This window comes from Pelodiscus sinensis, chromosome 27 (assembly GCF_049634645.1).
Source record: "Pelodiscus sinensis isolate JC-2024 chromosome 27, ASM4963464v1, whole genome shotgun sequence".
NCBI classification, from domain to species: domain Eukaryota; kingdom Metazoa; phylum Chordata; order Testudines; family Trionychidae; genus Pelodiscus; species Pelodiscus sinensis.
Genome location: NC_134737.1, coordinates 13,768,320 through 13,793,224, shown reverse-complemented (window position 1 = coordinate 13,793,224; position 24,905 = coordinate 13,768,320). Strand labels below are relative to the sequence as shown.

General features: G+C 65.6%; 1 protein-coding gene across 11 annotated transcripts in view; it reads left to right on the top strand.

Moving 5' to 3' along the window:
• NAV1 (neuron navigator 1) overlaps positions 1-24,905 on the top strand; it is a 223,035-nt gene that overhangs the window by 191,948 nt on the left and 6,182 nt on the right. For 9 of the 11 annotated variants that reach the window (XM_075910183.1, XM_075910185.1, XM_075910182.1 and 6 more), the window contains 25 exons: positions 16-154; positions 693-990; positions 1,984-2,677; positions 3,579-4,022; positions 4,366-4,407; positions 5,038-5,186; positions 5,793-5,963; positions 6,815-6,867; positions 7,116-7,139; positions 7,252-7,329; positions 8,073-8,156; positions 9,510-9,621; positions 10,650-10,771; positions 15,337-15,533; positions 15,838-16,009; positions 16,405-16,579; positions 16,801-16,892; positions 17,367-17,462; positions 17,975-18,134; positions 18,392-18,627; positions 18,885-19,039; positions 19,410-19,481; positions 20,375-20,571; positions 23,447-23,565; positions 24,487-24,684. In XM_075910183.1, coding sequence (XP_075766298.1) covers positions 16-154; positions 693-990; positions 1,984-2,677; positions 3,579-4,022; positions 4,366-4,407; positions 5,038-5,186; positions 5,793-5,963; positions 6,815-6,867; positions 7,116-7,139; positions 7,252-7,329; positions 8,073-8,156; positions 9,510-9,621; positions 10,650-10,771; positions 15,337-15,533; positions 15,838-16,009; positions 16,405-16,579; positions 16,801-16,892; positions 17,367-17,462; positions 17,975-18,134; positions 18,392-18,627; positions 18,885-19,039; positions 19,410-19,481; positions 20,375-20,571; positions 23,447-23,565; positions 24,487-24,684 — 4,279 coding nt within the window. The remainder of the gene's footprint in view (positions 1-15; positions 155-692; positions 991-1,983; positions 2,678-3,578; positions 4,023-4,365; positions 4,408-5,037; positions 5,187-5,792; positions 5,964-6,814; positions 6,868-7,115; positions 7,140-7,251; positions 7,330-8,072; positions 8,157-9,509; positions 9,622-10,649; positions 10,772-15,336; positions 15,534-15,837; positions 16,010-16,404; positions 16,580-16,800; positions 16,893-17,366; positions 17,463-17,974; positions 18,135-18,391; positions 18,628-18,884; positions 19,040-19,409; positions 19,482-20,374; positions 20,572-23,446; positions 23,566-24,486; positions 24,685-24,905) is intronic. The other 2 variants (XM_075910193.1, XM_075910186.1) reach the window with 1 other exon arrangement.

Here is a 24,905-nt window from a genome sequence, read left to right as displayed (position 1 = left end):
TCTCTCCTGCGCCAGCTGGGACGAGAGCAGCTCCATTAGCAGCGGGCTCAGCGATGCCTCCGACAACCTCAGCTCGGAAGAGTTCAACGCCAGCTCCTCCCTCAACTCCCTCCCGTCCAGCCCCACGGCGTCCCGGAGGAACTCGGCCATAGCGGTACGTGCCGGCGGGGTGGGGCCAGCCGGCCTAGCAACGGGCAGCCCGTGTCCCCAGTGGGAAGGGGAAGCGTTGGCCACGTGGGCACCTGCTGGCTGAGAACTGGTCTGTGACCTGCCATCTCACCCCACATGGGGCTGCAGGGGGGCAGCTGGCTTAGCCCCACTGGCTCCAGCTAGGCTGCCCTGTCTGCTGCAGGTTACTGAGGCCCCTGGGCCATCAGAGTGTGGGGCTGGCCCTCTCCCTGGGAGTTAGCCTCCAACCCCGGGACAGGAGCTGAATGAGAGCGGCCTTTGTGGCCGTGGCACTGGGGTGCGAGTCTGGGCACCTGGGGTCTCTTCCTGGCTCCGGCACGGCCTCCGCGCCTGGTCTCTAGCACTCTGCAGCGGGGGAAACTGAGGCACGGAAGGGGACAGTGGTGAGGACGCGCCATGGGTCAGTGGCAGAGCTGGGAAGAGACCCAGGACCCCGGTCCCTCCCCGGGGCGGGCGGGGTTGGCGGAGAGCAGCCCCCTCACCCCTGTCCCCGCCCCGCGCAGCTGCGCACGGACTCAGAGAAGCGCTCGCTGGCCGAGAGCGGGCTGAGCTGGTACAGCGAGGCCGAGGAGAAAGGCCCCAAGAAGCTGGACTACGACAGCGGCAGCCTCAAGATGGAGCACGGCTCCAAGTGGCGGCGGGAACGGGCCGAGAGCTGCGACGAGGCGCCCGCCAAGGGAGGCGAGCCGAAGAAACCCGTCAGCCTGGGCCCGCCGGGGTCCCTGAAGAAGGGCAAGACGCCCCCCGTGGCGGTGACCTCGCCCATCACCCACACGGCCCAGAGCACCCTCAAGGTGGCAGGTGAGGCTGCAGCAGGGGGCGCAACCCCCCCCCCCCCTCAGGCTGGGCGGGTGCAGGGGGCGCACCAGCCTCAGGGCCGTGGTTGGGCCCAGTCTCTGGATTCGGGGCGCCCCCTGGTGGCTGGTGTGGGGATCACGGCATCCAGCTGCTCTCTGAGCTGTAGGGCGGGGGGGTCGATCCCCAAGACCAGTCTGGGGATGGGAATGGTCTGGGGCCTTGTAGGGGTCGCACGCCCCTCCCTGGGCGGGAAGCGTGGGGGGGCCCAACCCACCGAGGGGTCGCCCAGGCCATGTCCCTGCGGGGCACCTTTGGCAGCTCGCAAAGACCAGTCCGTCCCACCTGCTCGGGGGCCGTGCTGGCCGGTTCCCAGCCGTGTATTCCCTGCCTCGGGCTCAGCCATTCCCCGGGGCCTGCTGTGCCTCCCTCCCGTGGGCAAGAACAACAGAACAGGGCACGTGCCGGCTCTGCTGTGCACGGGGAGTGTAAATCTTCAGTGTGGCCCAGTGGCCATGCCCCTGGCCCGGCTGCAGCCTTCTGCTCTGGGGGACTTGGTGCCCTGCCAGCGTGGTGTGATACGGGGCTGGTTTTGCTTGGCACTTGTGCACAGAGTGCTGTGTTGAACTGCCCGGTTGCCTCTTCCAGCATGGCCCTCAGCATGTGGAAAGAGACCTGGGTTCTCTTCCTGGCTGCGGTGACTAACTGGTCCCTCTGTGCCTCAGTTTCCCCATTGGCCAAGTAGGGACGGCCATCGCGGCCTCCTTGGTAAAGCACAGTGGTTGAGAAGTGCCGCGTAAGAACCGGGGCTTGTTAGATTATTCTCCTCCCATCTGGTCCTTGGAACAGGCACTTTCAACGTAGGTGGCGGCCAGGCTGGCTGCAGAGTAGCTCCTTGGTGGGGTGAAGTTTCTTAGGCACAGGAGCCTGCTCTGTGCTGGGGGAGTCCAATTCCAAGCCCCTCTGTAACTTGTGACCTCGTTTCTCTGCCTCCCCCAGGCAAGCCGGAGGCCAAAGCCACGGACAAGAGCAAGCTGGCGGTGAAGAACGCGGGCCTGCAGCGCTCTTCCTCCGATGCTGGCCGGGATCGGCTCGGGGATGCCAAGAAGCCTCCCTCGGGGCTCACCCGGCCCTCCACCTCCGGCTCCTTCGGCTACAAGAAGCCACCTCCCGCCACCGGCACAGCTACTGTGATGCAGGCAGGCGGCTCGGCCACGCTCGGCAAGATCCAGAAGAGCTCCGGCATCCCCGTCAAACCCATCAATGGGAGGAAAACCAGCCTGGACGTCTCCAACGCCGGCGAGCCCGGCTTCCTGGCCCCCGGGGCTCGCTCCAACATCCAGTACCGGAGCCTGCCGCGGCCGGCCAAATCCAGCTCCATGAGCGTGACGGGCGGGCGTGGCGGGAACCGGCCGGTGAGCAGCAGCATCGACCCCAGCCTCCTGAGCACCAAGCAAGGGGGCATCTCGGTGTCCCGGCTCAAGGAGCCTTCCAAGATCGGCGCGAGCCGGAGCACGCCTGCCCCGGTGAACCAGACGGACCGCGAGAAGGAGAAAGCCAAAGCCAAGGCCGTGGCCCTGGACTCCGAGTGCGTCTCGCTGAAGAGCATTGGCTCCCCCGAAAGCACCCCCAAGGCCCAAGCCAGCCACCCGCCTCCTGCCAAAGTGGCCGAGCTGCCCCCTACGCCGCTCAGGTAGGAGCCCGGGAAATCTCACTTCTGCAGGGCTCTTCCCTCTGGGCTTGTCAGACGTTTTCCATTTAAACTGGCTTCCCGTGCAAACCCTGTACAGTTCAATATTTGCCACAAGGCCTCTTGGAAGTTGTAGTTCAGTCATCTCCTGTCCCCATTCTTGCGTATGGGTTGGGTGCCCCAGCTGGACTCCAACTCCCATGATGCATTGTGACCAGGGTCTCCCATGAGGCATGTGTCTTCTCTCTCTCCAAGAGGTGAGACTGAAGTGCATCATGGGATATGTAGTCCAACCTGGGAGTCTCAAATCATGGAGAATGGGAATACGCAGCAAACTACCACTCCCATGAGGCATTGGGGCAATCTTTCCAAGTAAAATATTCTTGGCTTTCCGCTGAGATTTGTCCGCATTCAAAATTGCGGCTGGAAAATGGAAGTTTCTTGGGGGGAGACTTTTTCACCAGTTCAACCTGCCCCGCCCTGCTCTTCCCTTCTGGGTACGTGACAAAGGGACCTGACACCCAACGGGTCAGATCCCCAGGCTCGGCCATGGGCACTGACCCGATGGTGCTTGGCGCAGTTTGCTATTGGCTGATCCCAGCTGCCTGGCCCTAACCAGCAGCCCTACAGAAACACCCAGCGCACGCAGCCTGGGGCCGGTGAGCGCCCACGGGAGTGGGGGTGAAACTAGAGACATCTCTAACATCAGGGCAAGGCGAGTGCCTTGTTTTAATCCCTCTCCCTGAGGGTCGGTCAGGTCTCAGCTGTAGGGCTGGGCCCCCACACTGCCAGTGCAGGGGGGGAGCCCCCGGGGGCGGGGGAAGGCCCTGTCAGGCAGCCGGATGAACAGCTGAGCTTCCTCCCCGCTGCGGGCTCAGCCTCTCTCGGTTCTATGCTCCCACAGGGCGCCCGCCAAGAGCTACGTGAAGCCCCCTTCCCTGGCCAATTTGGACAAGGTCAACTCCAACAGCCTGGACCTGCCCTCCGCCAGCGAGCTGCCCCCGCCCCACGCCAGCAAGCGGCAGGACCTGCACGTGGGCACCGGGCACCTCCCGCCCTGCTTCACCCCCAGCCCTGCCCCCATCCTCAACATCAACTCCGCCAGCTTCTCCCAGGGCCTGGAGCTCATGAGCGGGTTCAGCGTCCCCAAGGAGGGCAGGATGTACCCCAAGCTCTCAGGCCTGCACCGCAGCATGGAGTCCCTGCAGATGCCAATCAGCCTGCCCAGTGCCTTTCCTGGGGGCAGCGCCACCGCCCCTGCCCCCGACGCCGCCCCTCCTGTCGGCACGGAGGAGGAGACCAACGAGCCAGGCTGGACCGGCAGCCCCAGAACCGCACATCTGGACAGGTGCCGCCGGAGGAGGGGGGCACGTGGGCAGGAACCGGGGCCTGGCTATCTGGGGATGGGTTTCCAGAGCCTCCTGGCTATATTGGGGGTCACAGAACCCCAGTCCCCATCACCCTGCCCTTGGGGCACCTGGCAGCCTTGGTGTGAGCAGCTTTGTGAGGTCAGAGTCCCCTCCGCCCCCTGGGGAAGCTGGTTCCAGTCCTGCCCCCCGCTTTGGTACCTGCTTCCAGGGAAGCCAGCAGCCCGGCCTGCCCCCCGGCTGGGCATTGCCCCACGCCCATCCCGGCAACTCCCCCTCCCCCGCCCCCAGCCAACTGTGACTCGTGTGTCTCTCCGTCCCCAGCACCAGCCGCGACCGGAACACGCTGCCCAAGAAGGGGCTGAGGTAAGTGCCCCGGCCATCCCTGAGGGGCCTCCCAGCCACGGGCAGCAGGGTACTAGGCCTCCATTAGCGCTGGGGGCCTGTGGCCACGGGAGGCTAAGGGACTTGCCCAAGGCCCCTATGACACTTCAGGGAACTGACCCTGGGTTTCCTAGACTAGTGCTAGGCCTGCCCCTTGCCCTGAAAGCCCCACTGCCCAGAGCCCCTGGGAGCAAGGGCAGAATATTGCCCTCTGAGCAGGCAGGGCCTTCGGGAATTCCGCTGCCACGTGGAACCACCGCCCTTGTGTGGCCTCCGTGTGCTTTCCCGGGAAGCAGGATGCGCCTCAGGGCTGGAGGCGGGGGGGGGGGGGGGTGATCTTGCTACACCACCCCCTTGGAACGTGGGATACTGCGGAGACAGGCAACCCCCCCCCCCCCCCCCCCCCGTTGGGTTTGTCACAGCCTTGCGGAGCAAGAGGGGGACCCAGCCCCAGTGGGCGCCAGGCACTAGCTGGGGACCCAGTTACCCGGTCTGGCCCCGTGTCGCCTCGTGGCTTTGCCCTGGCGGGAGCAATGGCCCTTTGGCACTTGCCCTGGCTGGGGCCAGCGGGCGAGAGGTGCCACCGTGCCGATCTCTCCCTCGCCCTGGCAGGTACCAGCTCCAGTCCCAAGAGGAGACCAAGGAGCGGCGACACTCCCACACGATCGGCGGGCTCCCGGAGTCGGACGACCCCTCGGAGCTGCCCTCCCCTGCTGCCCTCTCCGTGGCCTTGGCCGGGAAAGGCCCGCTTACCAATATCGGTCAGTTTCCCGTGGCCGCCTTGGGGCCACACCCCCTGTGGGTGTAAATCGGCGCATGGAAAGCTGAGTCCCTGGCGCTCTGCCCGTCTGCAGCGCCCGAGGGGCACAGCCTGGCCCGTGTGCCCCCAGCGAGCGGAGCTGGCTTGGCCCATGGAAACGAGGGGCAGGGAACACCCCCCAAGTGCCGGCCCCAGCCCCAGCCCCTCCGGCTGGCCAGGACGCTGCTAAGCTGGTGGCCTCTGGCGCCCGCCCTCGGCTTGCTCTCTGGCAGCCGCTGCACCAAGGCGGTGGGGTCGCTCAGGCCGGGGCTGCCGGCAGGGGAGTCTCAGGCTTGCACTGACTTGGCCCCAGTGGGGCGGAGGGTGAGCGGGACTCCCAGGGCAAGGGAGGGGGGAGGCAAACTTGGAGTTACCGGCCGGCCAAGCAGGGATGCGTCCGCTCGTGTCTCGCCATCCTGACCGAGCTGAGACGCTAGCCCGGTGTGGGACGCCACTCCCCCCGCCCCCCCCCGACCCGCCATGGCCTCAGGCCCCTCTGCGCCCCGCCCTCCGGCTGCTTCGCTCCGCTGGGCCCCAGCCCGCTGCTGACCCTGCCTCCTCCCTGCAGTGAGCCCCACCTCGGCCGCCGCGCCGCGGATCACCCGCTCCAACAGCATCCCCACCCACGACTCCGCCTTCGAGCTCTACAGCACCTCCCAGACGGGCAGCACCCTCTCCCTGGCAGACCGGCCCAAGGGCATGATCCGCTCGGGCTCCTTCCGGGACCCCACGGACGACGGTGAGGCTCCGGTCTCCGACCTGGGGTAGCATGGCTCCCTCCCTCCCACCCCCCGGGTGTCCTGCTTGCAGCCCTGGGGCAGCGGTGTGCTCTGATCCTTGGCACCCAAACATCCCCTGCTGCGGGGGGGAAGGGTAGGACCACTCCTGCTGGCTAGCGAGCCGGAGGGGTCAAGCATCTCTCCCCCAGTGAGCAACGGCTGCTGCGGCTGCTCCCAAGGCCAGGTTCCTGGGGGGAGGATCCTTCACGGCTCTCCGTGGGGGGGCTGGGAACCTGGCCCTTGCGCCCCCCGATGAGCAGACGGATGCGGACGCTGCTGGGACCCACCTGGCACGTTGCTGTGGGGATGGCGCTGCTGATGGCCTCGCACGAGGGCCTCGCACGCGAGCCAGGGAAGGAGGATTTGGGCCGAATCTCGTAGGCTCAGCCTGGAGGGAGACGGAGCCGCCACGGGCCAGGCGTGGGGCTGGGAGTCAAGCCATTCCTGGCTGGGCTTCTCTGTCACCTGGGGCCAGGCCCGCTCCGTGCCTCAGTTTCCCCATGTGTAGAACGGGGTGGTGACGCTGAGCCGGCTCTCGGCAGGGTGGGGAGGGGCGTGAGGGTGGGCAGGCCCTGCTCAGGGGGTCTCTACAGCAGCGTGAGCTTGGCTGGGCGGTGCCCCGTGGCAAGGGCACCTTGCCAAGGCAGGCTGGCCAGCTGCTGCCCGGAACCTGCCCCCTGCCTTACCCCTCCCCTCCCCATTCATCCCCGGCTGTGGCGTCCCACAGAGCCCTCCGGCAAAGCTGGCGCTCGCCCCCTTTGCCCGGTGCCACGGGGGGCCCTGGGACTCAGGCCTGTTTGTTCTGTTGCAGTTCACGGATCGGTGCTGTCCCTGGCCTCCAGCGCGTCCTCTACCTACTCCTCAGTAAGAGCTCCCCCCGCCCGTCCCCCGCTCTCTGCATGTCCGGGGGGGGGTGGCGCGCCCACGGGCCTTACGGAGGTGGGCGGGGCGAGCTGCTGGCTGGGCGGCCTTGTGGGAGGAGCCCCGGGGGGGTTTCCGTTCTGTGCACGTCTCTGAGCCCCAGCCTCTAGCTGTCTGCCCCTCACTCCCCCCCCCCCCCCTAACGCTGGCCTCTGTCTGTCTCTCCTTCCTGCTGCGCCGCGCTCTGCCAGGCGGAGGAGAGGATGCAGTCCGAGGTACGGTGAGACCCCGTGTCTCCACTCGCCCCCACCGCCTGCCCCTGGCCCCCGAGGGGGGGAGCGCCCGGCCCCGCCGTGATCCCCTCCTTCTGCCTTCTCTCTCCCCCAGCAAATCCGCAAGCTGCGCCGGGAGCTGGAGTCCTCCCAGGAGAAGGTGGCAACCCTCACGTCCCAGCTGTCCGCCAACGTGAGTCCAGCCCCGGTCGCCTGGGATGGGGGCAGTCCCAGGGTGCCCGGGCGCAGGGCCGTGGCGGAGGGGGCAGGCAGGGCTGAGATGCAGAGGCCAGGCCGCAGGGACAGGAGCCGGAGGAGGGAGGCAGAGGAGATGGATCGGGAGCAGTGCAGTGGGGGCCAGGAAGGTGCCCATTACGACAGCCCTCCCTGCTCTGCTTTGGGTGGGGGGTCGCACCAGGCGCCGGGCACGCCCCTGCCTTACTCGCTGCACACAGGACGCCAGCCCGGGAAGGCTCCACACACCGGGTGGCAGGGGGGCTCCGAGCGCAGCTGCTCTGGCCTGTGGGGTCAGGACCGCAGGGGTCAGAGCAGCCAGCCCCAGGGCGGGCACCGAGCTGTGAAGCCTCCCAGCCCCACGCAGCCTAGGGGCACCCTCCCACAAGGGCCACGTGCTCAGGCACCTCCCCACCCCGGCCATGGCACCTCCCCTAGACTCGGTGGGTCTGCGTTCCCTCCGCGCCCGGCCCCCTTTGCTGGGGGAGCCTCCTCCCCACTACGGCTCTGCGGCCGCTCTGTGCGCTGGGCGTGCCAGGGCTCTGGGCAGGGCAGGCAGCAAAGCAGTGTGCTGGGAGGTGGTGGGGGATGCCGCATGCCTGCTCCCCCACATGGGCACTTGTGGGGCCGGCTGGGGGCTCCCCCGGCGGCTGGGCTCCCCGCCGTGCTCTGAGCGCAACGCCCTCTCCTGTTACCTTTCAGGCAAACCTCGTGGCGGCCTTCGAGCAGAGCCTGGTGAACATGACGTCCCGGCTGCGCCAGCTGGCGGAGACAGCGGAAGAGAAGGTGGGTGCTGCGCAGGGAGAGCTGGGCAGCTGGCGGGGCGCCGGGCAGCAGGTGTTGGCACCCCCCAAGCTGCAGGGCTGGGGGATAGACCTTGGCACTGTCAGCCAGTGTTCCCTCTAACTTTTTCTATCCATGGGTGGAATAAATTTTGTTCTGCGCACCAAGTTGTGCATTTGTGCACCACCTCTAGAAACACATGCTGCCAGCTGGGGGAGCTCTGCTAATCAGCTGGGTGCCATTTCAGTCTCTCCTGGGTGGCCGCCCAAGCCCACTGCTTCCAGGGAACACTGCAGTCAGCTCCCTGGGAATCTCATCTCCCCAAAGAGCACCCACCCCATGGGCCCGCTGGCACTTGGTTCAGGAGCAGGCCCGCGCACCACAGTGCCCCAGCCAGCCTACTAGAAACAGCTGCGGTTGATGGGAAAACCTCTTATGGATATGAAACGGCTTCCATATGAGGCGAGATTAGAAAGACTGGGACTTTTCAGCTTAGAAAAGAGGAGACAAAGAGGGGATACGATAGAGGTTTATAAAATTATGCCCAGTGTGGTGAAAGTAAATAAAGAAATGCTATTTATTCTCATAACACAAGACTTGGGGGTCACCAAATGAAATGAATAGGCAGCAGGTTTACAAAGAACAAAAGGAAGTATTTTTCCACTCAATGGATAGTTAACCTGTGGAACTCCTTGCCAGAGGATGTTGTAAAGTCCTGGCTTTCAACAGGGTTCAAAAAAGCACTAGATACATTCATGGAGGTTCGGTCCATTAATAGCTGTTAGCCACGGTGGGCAGGGATGGTGTGACATGGGGGGGGTCACGTGATGAGTCCCTCTTCTGGTCATTCCCTCTGGGACACCTGGCACTGCCCACAGTGGGCAGACAGGACACCGGGCTGGATGGACCTTTGGTCTGACCCAGCCTGGCCGTTCTGATGTTCCTGGGGACAGAGCCTGTTATGTCCTCACCAGAGCCTGGCTGTGCCTCGGGCTGATCCTGGGGGAGCTCGTGTCCTGGGGGCCGACTGGAGACCACATCTGTCCCCACACGTAACACCCTCACTCGTCCCTGCTGGGCCTGGCCTTCTCCTCTTGGGTCCCTGGCTCTGGGCCAGCCCGGGCCGTGGGCTGCCCTGCTGTCATCCCGGGCAGTGACAGGACCTGCCTTTCCCCTTGGGCACCCTGCAGGATGCTGGCTATGAGCCCTGGGGCTGGTAGCCGCCGGGCCCTCAGCAAGGCGCTGGCATGTGTCCTGGCTGGGGGAGAGGTGCTTGCTGCGCGCAGAGGTTCGCGATAGGCGAGGGGTCCCGGGATCTCCGGCAAAGGGGTATCCATCGTGTGCTGCTTCCGCCAGGACACGGAGCTGCTGGACCTGCGGGAGACCATTGACTTCCTGAAGAAGAAGAACTCAGAGGCCCAAGCTGTGATCCAAGGGGCTCTGAACGGGACTGACATCACGCCCAAAGGTGAGCCAGGGGCCGGGCTGCTGCGGGGCCAGCGCCAGGCCTGTAATCTGGCCCCTGGGCTACGTGCTCCTCCCGGCAGGGTATCCAGAGCCGCCCCGGGCCAGGGAAGAAAGGAGAGGTTCTGCCTTGTGTTTTCTCCAAGGGAGAACTCTCCTGCCCCAGCGTGGAACAGCCTCTCCCACCTCTGCAGCCACGGGGAGCCCTGGCGCGTGTCGGATCCGTATCCCGCTCGCCTGGGCCTCGGGCGCTTGGTGCAATATGCCTGCGTGCCTCTTTCCAGCCCGGGGAGGAGAGAGTCACACTGAGCCAGAGGAGCATTGGCCTGCAACCCGAGCACCCGGTGTGGTCTGCCAGCATCTCCTGTGGCAGCGAGATGCTGGACCAAGAGGGGCTTGTCAGTTACAGAGGGTGTAAATGGCAACACCAAAGCCAGGACTTGCAGTGCGCTGAGGGGGCTGAGCCCCCTTGGATTCCTGTGGCAGCCCAGCGCCAAAATAACCGGGGAACTCTCCCCCAGGTTCTGGGGCTGAGCGTTTGAAGCGCCGCGTCTAACTCGTACAGCCTGGGGGCAGGACTTTCCAGGGAACCCAGGCCCTTTGCTGCAGGAATCGCAGCTCTCGTCCCACGTGTGTTTCTAGCTCCTCTGGTGCTTTAAAAGCCGGAGCCAAGTGTAACTGACGCAGATCTGCCTGCCTGAGTCTGCCGAGAGCCTGAACCAATAGCTTGGCTTGTGTGCTGCCCTCATTCCCCACCGTGGCAGTCTGGTCCTTCCCCTCTACCCCCCCAAATTAAAAAGAATGCTCTAGACCCAGGTGAGGTGGGATGGGGGAAACTGTCTCGGAGCACAGACCTGCCCGAGGGGAAGATGAGGCCCCTCCAGCGGCACTAGCCGAGCGGGAAGCGAAGTCCAGGGAAGCGCTATGGAGAACGCTCTCCGCCGGGGAGCAGAGCAGGGTGGATGGTGCAGGGGGCTCTCTGCCAGCCCGCAGGGTCTCAGCCTCTCTCTGTCGTCTCCCCGCGGGCCCCAGAGCTGCGCATCAAGAGGCAGAACTCCTCCGACAGCATCTCCAGCCTCAACAGCATCACCAGCCACTCCAGCATCGGCAGCGGCAAGGATGCCGACGCCAAGAAGAAGAAGAAGAAGAGCTGGGTAGGTCGGCGGGGGGAGCTCGCGGCAGGGGCTGGCCAGGGCGCGGCGCTCCTAGCGCACAGGATGCCCCTGCGGCGGGGGCTGGGTCCTTGGGGCCCCAGGTCAGCACCTCGCTGCCTGCCCCGGGGGGGCACCGCATGCCGGGCCTGCCTCTCGGAAGTGCTCTGCTGGCTCCGGATCTCAGGGCCAAGCTGCTGGCTGGGCAAAGCTCCCAGCCCACCCAAGGAGCTCTCCGCCCTGTTCCAGTAATTGTGCCCCATCCTGACCTGGTCTCCCTTCCCCTCCATCCCCCACTGGAGCAGCCTGGAGGGGTGCGCTTGGCCAGGGCAGGGACTAGCCTGGCAGCCCCCCGTGCCAGGACTCCCCACGGGGGTCGCTCAGGTAGCAGGGAAGGGCTGGCCTGGTCGGGGGGGGGGGGGCCCAGCCGTGCTCTGGCTCCAGCAGCGGGGTGCAGGCAGAGCTCTGGGCTGAGCGTGTGATTAAGTCTCTTGCTTTGTTTTGTTCTTTCTCCCCCCCACGCTGACCCCAACCCTTTTTTTCTAGGTGTATGAGGTAAGTCTCATGCCTTTCCCTCCGCCCCCTCGTCCCCCGTGTTCTGCCCCCCGCCCAGGGCGATGCTCATGAACCCAAGCATTCCATCCATCCACCTGGGACCATGGTCCTGCGCCGCGCAGGCTGGCTCAGGCTCGCTCCTCAGCGCCCAGCGGGCTCTGGCCAAGGGGAGGTGGGCTCGTGGGCCTGCATTGTCCCAGGAGGCCCTGGAAACTTGGTACCTGAATTTGCCTTTGGGCCTGCTCCTCAGAGAGGCAGAATGTCTCGGCCATGAGCCGTGGGGCTGAGGGCAGCAGTGTCTGGGCCAGGCTCTCTAGCCGGGGAAATGCAGGAAGTCAGCCTGCCGAGTCCGAACCGGGAGCCCTGCAAAGCAGGCACCCCCGCTGGCTAGTCACGCTGCGGGCCGGCCTCCTCGGGGTGACGCGAGTCCCGAGGGAGCCCAAGCGTCCTGAACCCGGGTCGGCCCCTGTGGGAGGCCTTCTGCTGCCGCTGGCCAGGCCAGGAACACCCCAGAAACGCTCCCTCCCGTCCCCGAAACTACCTGCCCTTCCAGGCCTCTGCGGACCTCGTACAGGTAGCACCAACCCCGAGTCCTGGGCGTGTTCCCCGCGCGCTCACTGAGCTGGCAGGCAACAGGACGGGAGGACGCGGTTCTCTGAGCCCTTCGTGTGCTCCACTCCAAAGGAGCCTGGGGGGGAGCGAGGAGACCCTGTGGGTGGGGCCCGATCCTCTGGGGGAGACCCGATCCTCTGGGGGAGACCCTGTGGGTGGGGCCCGATCCTCGGGGGCTGCAGGCAGGTCACGATCCGCTCTGGTGCCAGGCTTGCATTGCAGCCTGCTCAGTGTCCTGTACCCCATAGTCACAGATTTGTGCAGGCCGCAAGTTCAGGCCCTAAGTCAGGGTAGAGTCCCCCATCTCTCCGTGGGCTGACTGGCTCCGGGGAGGGCAAAGGCCGTCCTTGGCGGGAGCTGCAACGCGCAGTGGGAGCCAGGTACATGTTGCACAGCCCAGCCCCCCAATCCTGGGAAAGAGCCCGCAGAGACTGTGCTGTATTTAAGGGAGCCCCCAACCCGCCAGTCGAACTACATCTCCCATGATGCACTGCGGCCACGCAGTTGCCACAATGCAAAGCGAGATATAGGCATCTACGTCCCCGTCAGCTGGGGGACGCTGGACACCCCCACCTCCGCCCTAAGCCCCACTTCACTTCCTCCCACCCCAGCTACGCCCCTTCACTGCCTCCATTTCCCCTCAAGCCCTGGTTCCTGCCCCGCCTAGGGTTGCCAGATACTTTAAAAAAATATACAAAACGTGTCGGGGGGGGGGGAAAATTGGGTGAGCAAAAAAAAAAAAAAAAAAGTCACCTGCGCCTTTAAATCCCCGGACATCTGACACCCTTCGCCCCTCCTCTTCCTGCCCCATCGCCTCCCCTGCCCTCCTGGAGCTTCAGAACAGTTCACTGGCTCCAGGAGCCCTGGGCGGGTGGGGGCGGAGTGGATCAGCAGCTGTGTAGCCAGAGACCATGCATCATGGGGCTTGTAGTCCAGCTGGGGCTCCCAGGCCACGAAGGGCGGAGGCGCATGAGGCAGCATTTCAGAGTCGAAATATTTCAGTCCCAGACTTCTGATTTCCTCCCCTCCAAAATGCCACATTTTCGGCAGGCAGCCTCCCCCCCAGCCAGGTTGTCCGCCCTGCCTCGCCCGCCAGCCCTGGCTGCTGGCCCAACCCGGCTGTGCAAGTGCCCAGCTTTGCATTGGCTCTGAGGGGAGCAGACAAGTCCTGCACTTCCCAGGAAGGGCCTGGCCCACACACGTCTGTCAGGCGCGCTGCAGAGCCAGGGCCCAAAGGGCAGCAGGCCGACCACCAGTCCCGTGACATGCCCGGAGGGGGGCGGGCTGGCGCTCTGCAGTCCTTGTGAAAGCCGCGCCCTGTGCGGATGAGGTCTGGGGTTGGGGTGGCACCGCAAGGGAGGCAGCCGGCACCCCCATTTCAGTCACCTCCCCACCCGCGCCCCGGTCGGTCGGTGTCTGTGTCGTACGCCCCGCTGTGTGCATGCTGCATGCTCCTTCCCGCATGCCCATCGGGCCTGTCCCGGCTTAGCACCCTGCTCTCCTTGCTAGGGAGGCTCTTGCAGCGCTGGGCCCGGGCCGCGAGCCCTCTCAGCCCCGCGACCCCTCTCAGCCCTCGCCGTCTGGGGCGGGGTTCCAGGCACTTGGGTTGGGTCCCCCGCAGGAGCAGCTCCCTTGAGTCCAGCGGGATGGGTGTGAGCCTTGCAGGAGGGGGCGCTGGGCATCAGAGCAGAGGACGTGTGCTCGTCACCCGCCTGGCCTGGCCGAACAGACTCGCCTGCAGGGACCAGGGCTGTGCTCTCTGGCCCTTACACCCGCTGCCCGGCACGGCACAGCCACGCTGGGCTCTAGGGGAGTGGGACGGCCCACGCCCACCACCGTGCCGTGTCCCGGCCAGGCTGTCCCCTGCCCCTGCGCAGTGGAACAGGCCACCCGGGCCAGCCCCTTCGGAGAGGGGCAGCTCCAGCCCTCGGCAGCCAATCCTCTTCCGCGGGCGTAGCTCGGGGACGGTGATTGGCTGGTAATGAGTTTCCCAAAGAACACTGGGCTGGGGCATCTTGCATCAGGGGCCCAAGGCTGATCTCCCGTCTGCACCCCGGCTGTTGGCAGCTGTCCCAGGGCAGGCAGCCTGCGCAGTCACCAGCCCGCTGGGCCTCCCGTAGGGCGGAAGGGTGGAGACCGCGCTCCCTCCCCCCGCAAGCACAGCGCTCTCCCCACTAGCCCACGCTGCCCTCCCACCGCAGGGAGGGGGCCCCAGAAGTGGGTTTGGATCTCACGGCTCCTTCATATCCGAGTGCCCAAAGGAGGGCTGGGCCAAGGTCTCCCGTGGTGGGACACCCCTAAACCCGCAGGGTCCCAGTAGGGCTGGGCGTGTCCCGGGACGCCTCCTGGTACGGAGGAGCTGGCCCGCAGGGAACGTATCCGCCCCCGCTGCCAGGGCCTGCCCGTGGGACCTGGCCCCGCTGCCCCTGGAGCGCAACGCAGACGGGCCTCCAGCACCGGGCACCGCCCCGCCTGGCGAGCGCCGCGCTTGCCTCTGCTGCTCCTTGCTTGGTCGTGCCCCCGGGTCGCGGTGCGCGGAGGGACCTGCCCGTGGAGAGGGGGTGGCTTCCCGGCTTTTCTCCTTCTTGGTAGCAGGGTTTCGAAGGTGCAGGGCTGAGCTTGCTTTGCATCCATCGCCCCCTCTCCCGGCTGGGTTCAGGGGCGGTGCCATGGGCTCCGTGTGGGGCTGGGCGCGGGGGCGGAGCCAAGAGGCTGCCGTGGGTTTTTCCCGAAAGCCACTCGCCGGCAGGGTTCCTCCATCTGGGGTTACGGCACCATGTGCGGTACCCGGACCCCCATCCGCACAGCTCTTCAGGCTCCTCCCTCCTGTTGATTTTGCTGCAGCTGAGGTCTGAAGCAGCAAGGGAGGTGGGGGTCTGAGCAGCAGCAGCGATGGATGCCGGAGCATGGGGGGCATCCTGCCGTGGCACTTAGGTCCGGAGGGACCCCAGTATGTGCAGCTGGCCCTGAGGGGTAGAGTCCCCTCGCCCCTGGTGGGGAGGAGTAGCCAGAGGAGGCCGCGGCGGCAGGACCGAACGCTGCTAACCGCGGGCCTGGGGTCGGGTGCTGGGCAAGGTGGAGTGACTCCTGCGTTCTACCCAGGCGCAAAGGGCTGCCCCATACCGCCTGGTCGGCCTGCCCTAGGGCCAGCCCCACAGTGCGCTTCCGGGGAGGGCGGGTGGAGCAGTCGCCGTATGCGCTGGCAGGTCCAGGGACATCCAGCGGAAGGGCTGGGGGAGAACCCAAGACCGAGCTCTCCCTGCCCTGGTGGCTGTGGCATCGGTCCCGGAGCCGAGAGTGCCGCTGGCCGGAGCCGGGGTCGGGATGGGGGCAGCGTCTGGTGTCCGAGCTGGGGTGATGCGAGGTTTAACCCTTCCGGGCCCCATGCCTCTCTCCTGCAGCTCCGGAGCTCGTTCAACAAGGCCTTCAGCATCAAGAAGGGCCCCAAGTCGGCCTCCTCCTACTCGGACATCGAGGAGATCGCCACCCCCGACTCCTCCGCCCCGTCCTCCCCCAAGCTGCAGCACGGCTCCGCAGAGACCGCCTCGCCCTCCATCAAGTCCTCCAACTCCTCCTCCGTGGGCATCGACGCCACCGAGTAAGGGCGGGCTCCGGCCCTGGGGGTTCAGTGTCCTTAGCCGGCGCTGCTGCTCCTGCTGGATTGCTGGCGGGGGGTGGAGGAGCCCGCTTGGCTGTCCCTGCTGTCGAGTGGGCACGGGGCCACCATAGAGCTGGAAGAGACCTCAGGGGGTCATCAGGTCCAGCCCCCTGCCTAAGGCAGGACCAGTCCCTGGCTGCTGCCTGGACCCTGCAGTGGGCTCTGGGGAGAAACCAGGGTCGCCCCTCGTGCCAGCCCCACCCAGCGGAACTGACTGTCCCTCGCCTCCCCCTCCGGGGTGCAGGCTCTTCCAGGCCAACGAGGAGGAGGAGGAGGAGGAGCCGGAGAAGAAGGAGGTCTCGGAGCTGCGCTCAGAGCTGTGGGAGAAGGAGATGAAACTGACCGACATCCGGCTGGAGGCTCTGAACTCCGCCCACCAGCTGGACCAGCTGCGCGAGACCATGCACAACATGCAGGTGAGGGCCCCGCCGCGGGCCACGGAGCCACCACAGAGGGGCCTGGCGCGCCGGCCCTGGCCTCTTCCTCCTGGCCTGCCTCTGCCGGTCATCCCAGCCGTCTGCCTGGTGGGGCACGTGGCTCGGGGAGGCCGCCCTCCCCCGTCTGCGCTGGGAGTGGGCGCACTGAGCACTCGGGGTGGCTATAGCTTTTGATGGGGGCGGGGCTGGTGCCGGCGGGGGCGGGGCTGGTGCCGGCGGGGGCGGGGCTGGTGCCGGCGGGGGCGGGGCTCCGCTCCGTCTGGCAGCACGGCAGTTCTCATGGCACTGGGGCTCAACCACCCTACAGCACGGGATGGGGTGCTTGGAGCCGAAGGGCTCGGATCCCTGCGCGCTAACCCCGGCCTTCCCCGCAGCTGGAGGTGGATCTCCTGAAAGCCGAGAACGACCGGCTCAAGGTGGCCCCGGGGCCTTCGTCGGTGCCGGGCTCCATCCCCGGGCACGTCAGGGGCACGTCGGCTGCCTCCTCCCCACGGCGCTCGCTGGGCCTCGCCCTGGCTCACTCCTTCAGCCCCGGCTTGGCAGATACAGGTACGGGGGAGAGCCGGGGGCGTTGGGGACGGGGCCTCCATGCCACAAGCACAGCCCGGCGCAGCAACCCGCTCCTGGGCCGGCTGCCTCGCTGGAGGGGCTCTGCTGCGGCTGGGGTCAGCCGGAGTCCCCAGGGCTGTGGACGTAGGGGCAGGCAAAAGGCTGATGGCAGGGCTAGCTCCCTGCAGCGGGCGGGGCTGACTCTGCCGCTCCCTGCCCAGACCTGTCGCCGATGGACGCGGCTGGTGCCCAGAAGGATGAGGTGACGCTGCGGATCGTGGTGCGCATGCCACCCCAGCACATCATCAAGGGGGTAAGGACCCCCGGGGCACCCTGGCTGGGGCAGGTGGATGGGGCCCGCCAGGAAAGGGGGGCATGTCTCGTGGCTGGCGGGGACGGGGCCTCCAGGAGGAGAGGGGTGTCCCGTGGCTGGCGGAAATGGAGCCTTTGGGAGGGGAGGGGTGTCCCGTGGCTGGCGGGGACGGGGCCCGCAGGAGGAAGGGGGTGTCCCGTGGCTGGCGGGGACGGGGCCCGCAGGAGGAAGGGGGGTGTCCCGTGGCTGGCGGGGATGGGGCCCGCAGGAGGAAGGGGGGTGTCCCGTGGCTGGCGGGGATGGGGCCCGCGGAAGGAAGGGGGGTGTCCCGTGGCTGGTGGGGACGGGGCCCGCCGGGGGGGAGGGGTGTCCCAGGGCCCGCAGAAGGAAGGGGGGTGTCCCGTGGCTGGCGGGGACGGGGCCCACTGCGGGGGTCCCAGCCCGGCTTACGCCGTGGTCGCTTTTGGCTCCCAGGACTTAAAGCAGCAGGAATTCTTCCTGGGCTGCAGCAAGGTGAGCGGGAAGGTGGATTGGAAGACGCTGGACGAAGTCGTCTGCCAGGTGTTCAAGGTACGGACGCAGACACACCCGGCTCCCCCCTCCACGCTCACAGGGATGGAGGTTTGCAGTGCCAGGGAGCCCGCCCTGCCCCGCCCCACCGCCCTACCTGCTCTTGCTGCTCCGAGCCAGGGGAGGGAGCCGGGAAGCTCCCGGGCTGGATCGGTGGGAGCAGGGAGCGGATGCTTAGCGAGTCGTGGGGATTGGGGGTCCGTTCCGGCCAGCCGGGCGGCGTGGGCATCTCTCGGGCAGCGCTCCGCCCACGGAGCAAGGTGCCTGCCGTGGTACTGCTAGGGCCCAGCTCCACCCTGGCCAGTGGCCCCCAAACGGCCAGCGCTGGACCTGCCCCGTGCCAAGGAGGAGTCTCGCGCCAGCCCAGCGGGGTGCCCTGGCGCTGCCGTGGGAGGGCCACGCCCAGGCTAGGTCTGGTTGCGCTGGGCGGGTGCGGGGGCTCTGGGTCAGGGCTGAGGGGCACCAGCCGGGAGCCCAGGGAGCTCAGCGCCGGCGCTGCCCCTCTCTGCCAGGACTACGTCACCAAGATGGATCCCGCCGCCACGCTGGGGCTGAGCACCGAGTCCGTCCACGGCTACAGCATCAGCCACGTGAAGAGAGTGCTGGACACGGAGCCCCCGGAGCTGCCTCCCTGCCGGAGGGGCGTGACCAGCATTGCCGTGGTGCTCAAAGGCCAGTATTGGCTGGGGAGAGCCAGCACCCCCCAGGCAGGGTCTGGCCTTAGCGCTGGGGGCCACGGTTTGCCCAAGGAGGAGTGGGGCCGAGGGGCCGGCTGGGGCACCGGGCCCCATCTCTTCCCCCACTGCCTTCTTCCTGTAGCAGGCCCTGGGTGGGAAGGGCTGGACTGGGCCACAGCAGGGCATGTGGGGCCCTCAGGGCCCCGGTAGAAGGGCTGTGGCCGGTCGCGCTGACCCTGCCCGCCCCCCCAGGCCTGAAGGAGAAGTGCGTGGACAGCCTGGTGTTCGAGACGCTCATCCCCAAGCCCATGATGCAGCACTACATCAGCCTCCTGCTCAAGCACCGGCGCCTCATCCTCTCGGGGCCCAGCGGCACGGGCAAGACCTACCTGACCAACCGGCTGGCCGAGTACCTGGTGGAGCGCTCGGGCCGCGAGGTCACCGAGGGCGTCGTCAACACCTTCCACATGCACCAGCAGTCCTGCAAGGTGAGCGCTCCGGGCGCCGGCCCCGGCTCCCCCCACTCCACCGCGCCCCTCGGTCCCACCCGCAGCCCAGCCAGCCATGCCCCCCCCCCCGCCCTGCCGCGCCCCTCAGTCCCACCCACAGCCCTGCCCCCCCAGCCCTGCTGCACCCCTCAGTCCCCCCTGCTCTCCGTGCTCTTCTGCCCCATCCCACGGCCCCCCTGCCCCAGCCCCTCGCTCCCTGCTGGGACGGGCCATTTAGTCCTGCTCTTCCATCCCAGGACCTGCAGCTGTACCTCTCCAACCTGGCCAATCAGATCGACCGGGAGACGGGCATCGGGGACGTGCCATTGGTCATCCTCCTCGATGACCTCAGCGAGGCCGGCTCCATCAGCGAGCTTGTCAACGGAGCCCTCACCTGCAAGTACCACAAATGGTGAGAGAGCCCCGCCCCTTGCCGGCCCCGCCCCTTGCCGGCCCCGCCCCTTGCCTGCTGCACCAATGGTGGCCGAGCCCCCAACCCTGCCGCAGCCCCCTCCCCGTGAGCGCCCAGCGGGGTCTCAGCTGGGGGCCTCCTCTCCTAGACAGGACAAGCCCAGAGCCAGCATCCCACCCGAGTCTCCTACGGGGTGGGAGGGGGCTGGGCAGTGTTTTCTGGGCCCACAGGATGGGGGGGCACAGGCCTGTCTCTCCTCCCGCCTGCAAGGGGAGTCAGTGGGACCGTTGCCCCTGCCCCCGCCCCAGGCCGGGCCCAGCGGGCAGCAAGGCAGGGAGCAGAGTTCCATGGCCCCTGTCTCTTCCCCCAGCCCCTACATCATCGGGACGACCAACCAGCCCGTGAAGATGACCCCGAACCACGGCCTGCACCTCAGCTTCAGGTATCGGGGTCGAGATTCCCCTGCGGGCCCCCACAGAGCGGCTGCTCCCTTCTCCGCTGCCTGCCCTGGGCCTGACTCCGTCCCCTGCGGGTGCCACCTCTGGCTGCCCCGCCCAGCCTCAAGCTGCTGCGGAGGGGGGTGATGCTGTGTGCTGGGATGTGGCACAGGCCCCATCCTGCTCCTGCAGGCCAGGGGAACAGACCGACCCCGGGGCAGGCTCTGGGGGTGCACTGGGACCCCACACGGCCGGATTGTAGCACGTGAAGTGACTCCAGGAAGCTCTGGGGGTGCAGCGCCCTGAGAAGTGCGGGGGGCCCGTGGCTGATACTTGGGGTTCAATTTGTAGAGGCCGCTGGGGGTGTAGGGGCATGGTGGGGCTGGTGCCCAGGCTACAGTGCCTGGGGGGGCCCTGGGAACTGGGGCTGGTGGGTATAGTGCCCAGGGGGGCACTGAGAGCTAGGCGGGGGGGGGGGTACAGTGCAGGGGGGGTGCCGTGGGAGCTGGGGCGGGGGGTACATTGCTCAGGGGGGTGTCTTTGGGACAGGGGTACAGTGCCTGGGGGTCCCTGGGAGCTGGGGGGGGCACAATACGGGGGGGTGCCCTGGGAGCTGAGGCAGGTGGGTATATTGTCTGGGGGAGTCTCTAGGACAGGGGGTACAGTGCCTGGGAGCTGGGGGGGGTACAGTGCAGGGGGGGCGCCCTGGGAGCTGGGGTGGGTGGGTACATTGCCTGGGGGGGTCCCTGGGATGGGTCTACAGTGCCTGGGGGTCCCTGGGAGCTGGGGCGGGCCCAGAGGTGTGGGTGGGACATGCCTGGGGAGCAGGCGATGCGCGAGGAGGCGGGGGGGGGCGTGTATCGTTGTGCCAGGAGGTAAGCGCTCCCTGTCCACCCAGGATGCTGACGTTTTCGAACAACGTGGAGCCGGCCAACGGCTTCTTGGTCCGCTACCTGCGCCGGAAGCTGCTCGAGTCAGACAGCGACGTCAATGCCAACCGGGTGGAGCTGCTGCGGGTGCTGGACTGGGTGCCCAAGCTGTGGTACCACCTGCACACCTTCCTGGAGAAGCACAGCACCTCGGACTTCCTCATTGGTGAGTGGGGGGCGGCCGGCAGGCCTGGGCGGAGTAAGGATGTTAACTAGCGCTTACCTCGCTCCTCGACTAGTCGATGGAATTTCCATTGGCTGCTCGACTAGTCGATAGGCCCTTCCGCATTCCTCCAGCGGGGGCTCTCGAACATGTCAAAGGAGGGATGCGAAACTCCGCGCGCAGCCCAGGGACATCCCTGCTTTCAAGCGGGTGCCTGCTTTGAAATGCACAAGAGTCCCCAGTGCAGCCTGGAGCCCGGGGCCAGCAGGGGACTCAGTCCCCCATGGACCCTGGGCTCCATGCTGCGCTGCCCCTTTAAAACACCACCTCGGCGTTTCAAAGGGGCAGTGCCGCACAGCTGATCCCCGGCTCAGCTGTGCAACTCTGCCACTTTGAAGTACCCTCCCCCCTTTGCTGCCTCTATCTGATAGAGCAGCAAGGCAGGCGGGGTGGGGGCCGTGGGAATCGACTAGTCCTTAGCATCCTTAGGGTGGAGACAGGGCACAGAGCAGACTCGGGATTATCGTGGAGCTCCCCTAACAGGTGGTTTCTCTGCCACTGGTCTTACCTGTCCCAGAGGGGAGGAGCCTACAGGAAGGGGTGGGACTAAATGCTTTGCTTTTTCTAGCCTCTACTCAACTCCCATTGGCTGCCTACTGGGTCACTGGCAAACCGACCACTGACATGGAAACAGGCAGCAATGCCAGCCCCCTGCTCTCGCTTGATTGGTTGGCTCGGCTCCAGGAGGAAGTCCCGCCTTCAGAGGCAGACTTCTGAGAGTCACATGACCGAGTCCGAGGCGGTGAGGTGGGCGGGGATTCAGAGCCTAGCTAGGATGAGAACTAAGACCGTGCCGAGACACGTTTTTGGGGGTTTTTTTTTGACCTTCCAAGCTGGTTTTTTCCTTGAGAAATGGCCTTTTCCCTCCTCAAAACAAACATTTTTCACAAAAATCCTGGCACTTTGTGTGGGGGGGATTTCCTGTTGCCCTTTTTATCAAGATCGGTACCAGAAACCGTTATTACAACAACTCGTCAACTGCAACTAGGGTTGGGGCGCCCCAGAGATTCCAAGAGCCCACTTTTTAATTAGGATTTTGATCATTTTAAAAATCCTAAAGTCCTGGGAAATATTGAAGAGCCTTGGGAAAGCAGCCCCCTTCCATCCCGGCACAATCCAGATATTCTTGGCATTTGTGGGTGGGTGATTTTTTTGCACTGTTCCCTGGGTCACTAATATAAGACCGGCCGGACTGGGTCAGACCAAAGGTCCATCTAGCCCAGTGTCCTGTCTGCCCACAGCGGCCAATGCCAGGTGCCCCAGAGGGAGGGAACACAACAGGGAATCATCAGATGATCCCACCGCTGTCACCCATTTCCAGCCTCTGACGAACAGAGGCTAGGGACAGCATTCCTGCCCATCCTGCCTAATAAGTATTGATGGACCTAACTTCCATGAATTCATGTAGTTCTTTTTTTGAACCCTGTTAAAGTTCTGGTCTTCACAACATCCACTGGCAGTGAGTTCCACAGGTTGACTGTGTGCTGCATGAAGAAATATTTCCCTTGGTTTGTTTTTAAACCTGCTGTCTGTGAATTTAATTTGGTGTCCCCTAGTTCTTGTGTTATGAGAGGAACATAGTTATATGGCACCTGGGTGCCAGCTCTGCCCACATATATACACCAGCAACACCGTCACAGGACCTAACCAGATCAGCCATACTGTCATTGGTTCATTCTCCTGCACATCTACTAATGTAATATATGCCATCATGTGCCAACAATGCCCCTCTGCTATATACATCGGCCAAACTGGACAGTCCCTATGTAAAAGAATCAATGGGCACAAATCAGATATTAGGAATGGCAACATACAAAAACCTGTAGGGAACACTTCAGTCTCTCTGGACACACAATTGCAGATCCAAAGGTAGCCATCCTGCAGAAAAAAAACTTCAGGACCAGACTTCAAAGAGAAACTGCTGAGCTACAGTTCATCTGCAAGTTTGACACGATCAACTCTGGATTAAACAAAGACTGTGAATGGCTCGCTAACTACAAAAGCAGCTTCTCCTCTCTTGGAATTCACACCTCCAGATCAGCTGCTAGAAGTGGGCCTCATCCTCCTTGATTGGATCCACCTCGTCATCTCTAGCCTGATTCTGGCCTGCGTATTTATACCTGCCTCTGGAAATTTCCACTACATGCATCTGACGAAGTGGGTCCTTGCCCACGAAAGCTTATGCTCCTACACTGCAGTTAGTCTGTAAGGGTACGTCTAAACTACATGCCTCTGTCGGCAGAGGCATGTAGATTTGTTTGTTCAGCAAAGGCAAATGAAGCGGCGATTTAAATGATCGCGGCTTCATTTACATTTACATGGCTGCTGCGCTGAGCCGACAAACAGCTGATCAGCTGTTTGTCGGCTCAGCGCGCTACTCTGGACGTTCCCCCTGTCGACATCAAAGCCCTTTGTCGGCAGCCCCGGTAAACTTCATTCCACGAGGAATAACGGGGCTGCCGACAAAGGGCTTTGATGTCGACAGGGGGAACGTCCAGACTAGCGGTGAGCCGACAAACAGCTGATCAGCTGTTTGTCGGCTCAGCGCAGCAGCCATGTAAATGTAAATGAAGCCGCGATCATTTAAATCGCCGCTTCATTTGCCTTTGCTGATCTGTCTAATCTACATGGCTCTGCCGACAGAGGCGTGTAGTCTAGACACAGCCTAAGGTGCCACAGGACTCCTTGCCGCTTTTGCAGATTCAGACTAACACGGCTGCCCCTCTGATACTTGACATAGTTATTTATATGGGTTATTTATAGAGAGAGAGACTGTCTGCTCGGCTCACTGGCCTCTCTGTTCCCTGCCCTCCTGCAGGTCCCTGCTTCTTCCTGTCCTGCCCCATCGGGATTGAGGATTTCCGGACCTGGTTCATTGACCTGTGGAATAACTCCATCATCCCCTACCTGCAGGAGGGGGCAAAGGATGGGATAAAGGTACCAGCCAACGCCCCATCTGGCCAAGCGTGGGCTGAGCAGACCCAGGGCTCCAACACCCCCGCCCTTGTGGGGGGTCTGGGATCACAGGAATTGCCCTGAGCCGCCCCACAGCCAGGAGATTGGCCAGCTCCGTTGAGGGTCAGAGATAGGGGGGTTGGGGGGGCAGCGGCTGTGGGTCGGGAGTGAGGGGCACCGGCAAGACTGGGGCAAGGGGTGAGGGGCACCGGTGGGGCTGGGGGGGTAGGGGCTGCAGGGAGGGGGAGTGAGGGACACCGGCAGGGCTGGGGCAAGGGGTGAGGGGCACCGGCGGGGCTGGAGGGGCAGGGGCTGCAGGGAGGGGGAGCGAGGGGCGCCGGCGGGGCTAGGGGGGACAGGGGCTGCAGGGAGGGGGAGCGAGGGACCCCGGCGGGGCTAGGGGGGACAGGGGCTGCAGAGAGGGGGAGCGAGGGGCACCGGCGGGGCTGGGGGGGACAGGGGCTGCAGAGAGGGGGAGCGAGGGGCACCGGCGGGGCTGGGGGGGACAGGGGCTGCAGGGAGGGGGAGCGAGGGGCACCGGCGGGGCTGGGGGGGACAGGGGCTGCAGAGAGGGGGAGCGAGGGGCACCGGCGGGGCTGGGGGGGACAGGGGCTGCAGGGAGGGGGAGCGAGGGGCGCCGGCGGGGCTGGGGGGACAGGGATGGGGAGCGAGGGGCACCGGCGGGGCTGGGGGGACAGGGATGGGGAGCGAGGGGCACCGGCGGGGCTGGGGGGACAGGGATGGGGAGCGAGGGGCACCGGCGGGGCTGGGGGGACAGGGATGGGGAGTGAGGGGCACCGGCGGGGCTGCACTAACCCTGTTCTGAGCCGCACGGTCCGTCCCCGGGACAGAGCTGCACCCCTCCCCACTGGCCCCTCATGCAGGCTGTCTCCCTCCCGCCAGGTCCACGGCCGGAAGGCAGCCTGGGAAGACCCCGTGGAGTGGGTCCGGGACACGCTGCCCTGGCCCTCGGCACAGCAGGACCAGTCGAAGCTGTACCACCTGCCCCCACCCAGCATGGGGCCCCACAGCACAGCCTCCCCGCCGGAGGAGCGGACTGTCAAAGACACCACGCCCAGCTCCTTGGACTCCGACCCGCTGGTATGGGCCACACCCTGTAGGGGGCACAAGCGAGTGCGTGGGGAGCAGCGCCCAGAAGTGGGGGGGTCACAGAAACAGCGGGGGCAGGGCAGTGTGGGGTAGTAACTAGGGAGGGAAGAGGGTTTCTATGGGGAGGGCTGTTGAGGGGCACAGGGGCATCCCGGGGTCCCTGCTTCCCAGGAGTCTGTCCGTGCACCCCCCCAGAGCAACCCCCCCGCAGG